At 48.7% G+C, this 6,243-nt stretch overlaps 1 protein-coding gene across 1 annotated transcript in view; it reads left to right on the top strand.

The window, feature by feature from the left end:
- Positions 1–1,802: 1,802 nt before the first annotated feature.
- The window catches only part of GRTP1 (growth hormone regulated TBC protein 1), a 110,470-nt gene continuing 106,029 nt past the window's right edge, over positions 1,803–6,243 (top strand). The window contains exons 1-2 of the mRNA XM_006851550.1: positions 1,803–1,876; positions 2,519–2,670. Of these exons, the coding sequence (XP_006851613.1) occupies positions 1,803–1,876; positions 2,519–2,670 (226 nt within the window). The remainder of the gene's footprint in view (positions 1,877–2,518; positions 2,671–6,243) is intronic.

Raw genomic sequence — 6,243 nt, 5'->3', positions numbered from 1 at the left:
AAGAATGCCTGGAATACAAAGGACAGATGATGAATACACAAATTTTATAGTTACCATGCCTCCTTTTTCGGCTCCTGTAAAGATTTACAGCCTCAGAACAGGGTTACTATAAGTTGGAATCGATTCAAAGACAGGGCATCGGTTCATAGCGCTGTAGGTCACAAGCTGGACTGCTAACTGCAAGGTCAGCAGTTCAAACCACCCAGCCGCTTTGAAGGAGAAAGATGAGGTTATCTGTTCCAAAAAGATTTATCTTCTTGGAAACCCTATGTGGAGTCCCTATGAGTCCAAATCAACTAAGTGGCAATGGGTGGGTGCTTTATTTTTGATGGCATTTTTGTCCTCCTAAATAAAAGGCAAACGGAGCTATGAGATCATGTTAATGTTAGATTTCAGTGAGCACCCAGAGTTCTGACTCACAGCTCCAAAACACAAGTGTGGGATAGAAGGCAGCAAAAAAAACCCTTCTTCCTCCCTCTCCTGGCTTTCCGTGAGCCATGATTCCTAACAAACTCATTTTGAGAATCAAAATGTTAGTCTCCTTTCGGAAACTCCATCTGCTGGGCTAATTTTACGGATAATGTGGTTTTCTGGCACAATTTGGAATTTTCCAATGCCTGGGTCACTGGCAGAACCAGGATTTGATTAAGGGTGTGGAGGGAGGAGAAGAAATCTAACTCGCTGCTTCCTTTCTTCTTTCTGTTTCAGACTTTTAGTTAAAAGCCTGGGCCATGGTAAGAGGTGTTCCGAGGAAAGCAAAAATACGACAAGTTTTCCCAGTGTGGGTGCTTCTCAGAAGTTACTGAAGTACAGGGACTATACATTAATCATTGACCAGTTGTTTTTGGCTCTGAAAAGTAGGCTAAAAGGATGCAAATAAAAATTAAGACCTGATCATTTTTCATACAAAGAGGAAAAAATGTCAAGACTGTGACCTTTTAGATTTGCCTTTAGATTTGTACGAACACGACAGTTTTAAGGAATAACATAAAGAATAAATGTTGGGTTTATTTCTTCCTAACCTTTGCTGAACCACCCCATCCCCCTCGCTGGCTGAACCCCACCCTGTCTGCCCCTTGTCAACCAGCAGCCCGGGGCCTTCAGAAGCCTGGGAGCAGAGCCCATCCACTGTTCCCAGGAGGACAAGGCCCTCCAGACTGCCTCCGCACCACAACTCCGCACCCTCCCGCACCCTGGCCCCGCGCGCACCGCTCCCGCTCGGATCCTGCCGCCTCCCCCCCCCACGCTCCAGGCTCCCGCGGCCTCCTCTCTTCCCCCCGCGACACTGACGACCCGCCTGCTCCAGCTCCCCTGGGAACTGCTTGTGGCTGCGCCGCCAACGCTGGCCTCAGGTGCCGCGGGGTCAGGTGCAGCGGAACCCCAGTACGCATGCCCTCCTGCCCGCCCGCGGCGAGAGCGGCGGTGCCGAGGGGGCCGCATGGAGCGCGCAGAGGCCGTGCCGGACGCCCCCGCCCCGGGCGCCCCCGGCTCAGCGCCTGTCCGCCTCGCATCGCCTCCTGGCGGCCGCTGCAGGCCCGGAAGAAGACGATGAGCTCCTGGAGTCCCGGGAGATGAACTTTGGATCCGCTCACCCCCCTGCCTCCTCGGATCCGCCTGGCTCCGGGAGAATCCGCCGCCACCGTGGCTGAGGATCAGGCCGGACTGCACCGGGTGGGGCCGCCCATTGCGCGGTCAAAGCGCCGCCTCCACCCCCGGGCTCTCCTCGCCGCCCTCAGGCTGCTCAGAGGCCCTCACCGGTGGAGAGCGTCCCCTCCTCGCAGCTCCCCGTGAGTCCCAGCTGCATGGACCCTGCGCGGGCAAAGGTGAGGCGCCGAGAAGACGCGGTTTCGGCAGCGGCGCGGGAGCGGATCCCCAGGTAGGTGACTGGGCGGCCCCTGCGCGGAGCTGGCGGCTGGGGACTGGTAGCTGAGCCTCCCGCGAGGTGCGTGCGTGCGTGTGTGTGTGTGTGTGTGTGTGTGTGTGTGTGTGTGTGTGCGTGCCAAGCCTCGGCCCCCGCTGCTAATGCTTTGCGCGCCGCTTACTGTCCCTTGGCTGGGAATCACAGCCACTACTCCGTAGTCAGCAAAAAACATTTTCCTCTTGGACCCCGACGGGGGAGGTACCAGAGGCGCAAGCCAAGGCTCCCCGGGTCGGCGACTTGGCCTGTCCGGGACTAATGACTGGCAGGGAGCCTACCTTATTACCCGGCTCCGCCTCGTCTTTTCAGTGGCGCTCCTCCGCTGTTAGAATGGTTACAGTTAATATTGGCCAGCTCTGAAGTCAGCGTGCTTTTTCCCACGCAGCCTCCTTGTCCATTTCCTTTCCACAGCAGCCCGCAACCATAAAAACTGATGCGTAGCTGAAAAAAAATTGTGGTGAGTGGGCAAGGAAGCTTAGAGAATCGATTGCACTATATGTTTGATTTTGCGCTTTGGAATGAGCTTTGACTTCAATGGGTCACGTGTGTGTACGGAAACTTTATTCCTAATCTACTTTTTGTTGGTTGGTTTCCTTGTAGGGTTGATCCATATGGATTTGAAAGGCCTGAAGACTTTGATTATGCATCTTATGAAGAATTTTTTTCCACCTATCTGGTAATACTCACTAGAAGAGCAATAAAATGGTCTAAACTTTTAACAGGAAATACCACTGTCCAGAAAAGTATGAAAGGTGAGTTGGAAGCTGAGTCCATTTTTTCAGCCAACAAACATATCTGCTAGTCTAAAATCCAATTGAATGTAAGTGCTACAGGAAAGAACCACAATCATTAAATACATTAATTAAAGAAAACTGAGTTTGAACTTTGGGCATGTGTATTTTCAGGGCTGTGCTAAAGAATATGAGGTTACAAGGTATCAGATCAACCAGAGCCCTCTCCTTGGGTGTTGTTGCCCTCTTATGGAAAATAGACAAAGTCTGTATTGTTTATTGTGCATCTTTGGGGAATAGGAAAGAAAAGGAAAACGTATTTGCCCTTCTCAGGTCTAGTGCTGATTCTTACAGCTTTGAATTCAGTTAGAACTTGCTCTGTTTAAGGTAAGACCCTTTGGGAAAGGGCCTTCTTACTAGATGTGGGTGAGAACTGCAACATTCTCTCCAAGCAAAAAGCCATGTCTGGGAATTGAGGAGAAAGTTGTTAGTTGGTGATGAGTAGATTTCAACTCATGGTAACTCGTATGTGCAGAGGAGAACTGCTCCATAGGGTTATGAAGGCTTATGGAAGCAGTTGCCAAATCTGCCTTCCAAGATGGATCTGAGTGGGTTCCAACTGCCAGCTAATCTTGCAGCTAGTGGTTGAGTGCTTAAGTGTTTGTGTTGTTGTTAATGCCATTGAATTGATTCCGACCCATAGTTACCTTGTGTAAGGTTTCCTTGGAGGGGCTGGTGAGCTTGAACCAATGAGTCCAGCACGTTAACCCACAGTGACACATCAGAACTCCAAATATGTGTGTGTGTGTTGTTGTTGTTTTTAAGTACCATGGAGTCAATTCCAACTCATAGTGACACCCTGCATGGGGTTTCTGAGGCTGTAAATCTTTACAGGAGCAGAAAGCCTCATCTCTCTCCCACGGAATGGCTGGTGGTTTCGAACTGCCAACCTTAAGGTTAATAGCCCGATGTTTGTGTAGGAACTCCCAAATGATTTTGTTACTCCTCAGAATTTAATTTATTAAGATTCTCCATTTATCCTTGTATATGACAAAAAACCCTCTCCATTTCCCTCAGAGTGAAAGCCAAAGAAAGTCATTCCCATGCCTAAGATCCTCCGCTCTTCACCAACCTCACTTGCTCTGTGCAGAGGGACCTTCCTGGCTGTTCCCAGAGCTCACCTAGCCTGCTCCTACTCAGAATAACTGTATTGTGGCCTTTATTTGGAGTTATTTCCCCCAGATAGTTACAGGGCTCCTCCCTCATGTTGTTCTGGTATTTATTCAAATGGCTCCTCAATGAGACCTTCCCTGTATACCTGTCCTTACTACTACATTACACACACTTCCCACTACCCCCTTCCAGGGTTTTCTCACCATTGTTATGTAACATATTTTGAATCTTTTTACTTTGTATATATTTGCTTTCCCTGCTAGAATCAAAGACCCCTCTTTCCCTGCCAGGATTTTTATCTCGTTTACTGCTGAATCCCCAGCATCTGGAACAGTCCTTGGCAGGGATAATGACTTAAACATTTGCTAAATGAATGAATGAAATGTTTGCCTACACTGTTCCAGACAGTTCCAGGTAAAGAGACAGGAACATCAGTAGTTGCTGATGTTGGCAAGGGCTTTGCAGTGTGGCAAGGGCTATGGTAGAAGTTGTATGTGTTGTTAAGTGTTGTCGAGTTGGTTCTGACTTAGAGCAATTCTGTAGGATTTCCAAGGAGCAGCTGGTAAGTTTGAATCACCGACCTTGTGGTTCAAACTGACCTTGTGGTCTAGTTAGTGCTTTATCCCACAGTGCCACACCAGGCCTCCATCTGTGGTAGAAGTTGTTGTTGTTGTTAGGTGCCATCGAGTTGGTACTGACTCGTGGTAGAAGTGGGCCCAGGGAACTCAAATAAATAGAAAGAGGCTTATTAGAAAGAAGAGGAACACGTAAGCAGAGTTTTGAATGGGAGAGGACATTAACAAAGGGGAGCAGGAGCAGAGAGGGTAAGTCTAAACTTCCATTTGGGAGCCCACCCAGCTGTCTCTGGAAGCTTGTGTGCTGCTATGATGCTGAACAGAGCGTCCAAATTACAATAGAGTAGGAAGCAAGGTTTGGCAATCTACTTCTACAAACCAGCTGGAGAGAACCCTGTTGATCACAATCCATAACAATCACAGGGCTGCCTCAGGCCCAGGCATCATTTCATCCCAGGGTGCATAGGTTGCACCTTAAGTCTGAGGCATTTGAGCCACAGCAGCAAAGAGGTGGGAGCTGGAGTCTGAGCAGCAGATGAACAGAACTGTCTGGCCCAAGTACGAGGAATGTGAAGGGGAGTGTCAGGAGATGAAGCCAGAGGACCTGGTGCCAAAAGGCTGATCTGGTATCAATCATAATCAAGGCAAGAAAAACAAACAAATATAATTTTTAAGCAATGAGAGTTATAAGATCAAGTTTTGCTTTTTAAAAACTTACACACTGTTGTTGTTAAGTGTTGTCTGGTCGGTTCCGATTCATAGTGACCCTGTACAGGGTTTCCGGGGAGTGGCTGATGAGATTGAACCGCCAGCCTTGTAGTTCACACCGACCTTGTGGTCAAGTGCTTGTCCTAAGACACCACTGGCCTCCACTGAGCGTATTGTTAAAGGCAGTCAAGTTAGTTCTGACTCATAGTGACAATGTATAGGGTTCCATGGAGCTACTGGTGAGTTTGAACCACTGACCTTGTGGTCCAGTGCTTTATCCCACAGCACCACACCAGTACTCCAAACATTCAGTTGCTAACTAAAATGTGGGAGGTTCAGTCCAGACAAACCTGCCTCAGAAAAACAGTCCAGGTGATCAACTTTCAGGTAATCAACCACTGAAAGTCCTATGGAGGAGAGTTCTACTCTGAAATTAGTTAGAATTAGCTCAGTGGCAAGTGGTTTTGTTTTGGGTGTGCTAAAGGAGCTCTCAGGAACTCTGGTAATGTAGTGGTTATGAATCGGGCTGTGAACCTCGAGGTCAGCTGTGTGAAACAACCAGCTGTTCCGTGGGAGAAAGATGAGGCTTACTGCTCCCGTAAAGATTTATAGCCTCAGAAACCCTGTACAGGGTCGCTATGAGTTGGAACCGACTCCATGGCATATAACAACAAAGGAGCTCTGGTTAGCGTAGTGGTTACGAATCGGGCTGCTAACCTCAGGGTCATCAGTTTGAAACAACAACACGTGAAGCTCAGCTGTGGTGCTGTGGGTTAATGCGCTGGACTGCTAGTTTGGTTTGAACTGCAAGACTGGCGGTTCAAGCTCACCAGCTGCTCGGTGAAAACAGTATACTACAGGGTCACTATGAGTCGAAACCTAATTGGAGCCACTTAACATGGTGCTGTTAAGTGTCATCGAATTGGTTTTAACTCATAGTGACCCTGTCTAGGGTTTCGAAGGAGTAGCTAGTGGGTTTGAACCACCAACCTTGCAGTCCCGTGTATTACTCGGCAGTACCATACCAGGATTTACAGTTACCTTGTTGTTGTTGTTAAGTGCCTTCGAGTCGGTTCCGACCCATAGCGACCCTGTACAGGGTTTCCGAGGCTGTAAATCTTTACGGGAGCAGAAAGCC

This window comes from Chrysochloris asiatica, unplaced genomic scaffold (genome assembly GCF_000296735.1).
Source record: "Chrysochloris asiatica unplaced genomic scaffold, ChrAsi1.0 scaffold00029, whole genome shotgun sequence".
NCBI classification, from domain to species: domain Eukaryota; kingdom Metazoa; phylum Chordata; class Mammalia; order Afrosoricida; family Chrysochloridae; genus Chrysochloris; species Chrysochloris asiatica.
The sequence above is the reverse complement of the archived record's forward strand: the minus strand, read 5'-3'. Positions and strand labels throughout refer to the sequence as shown.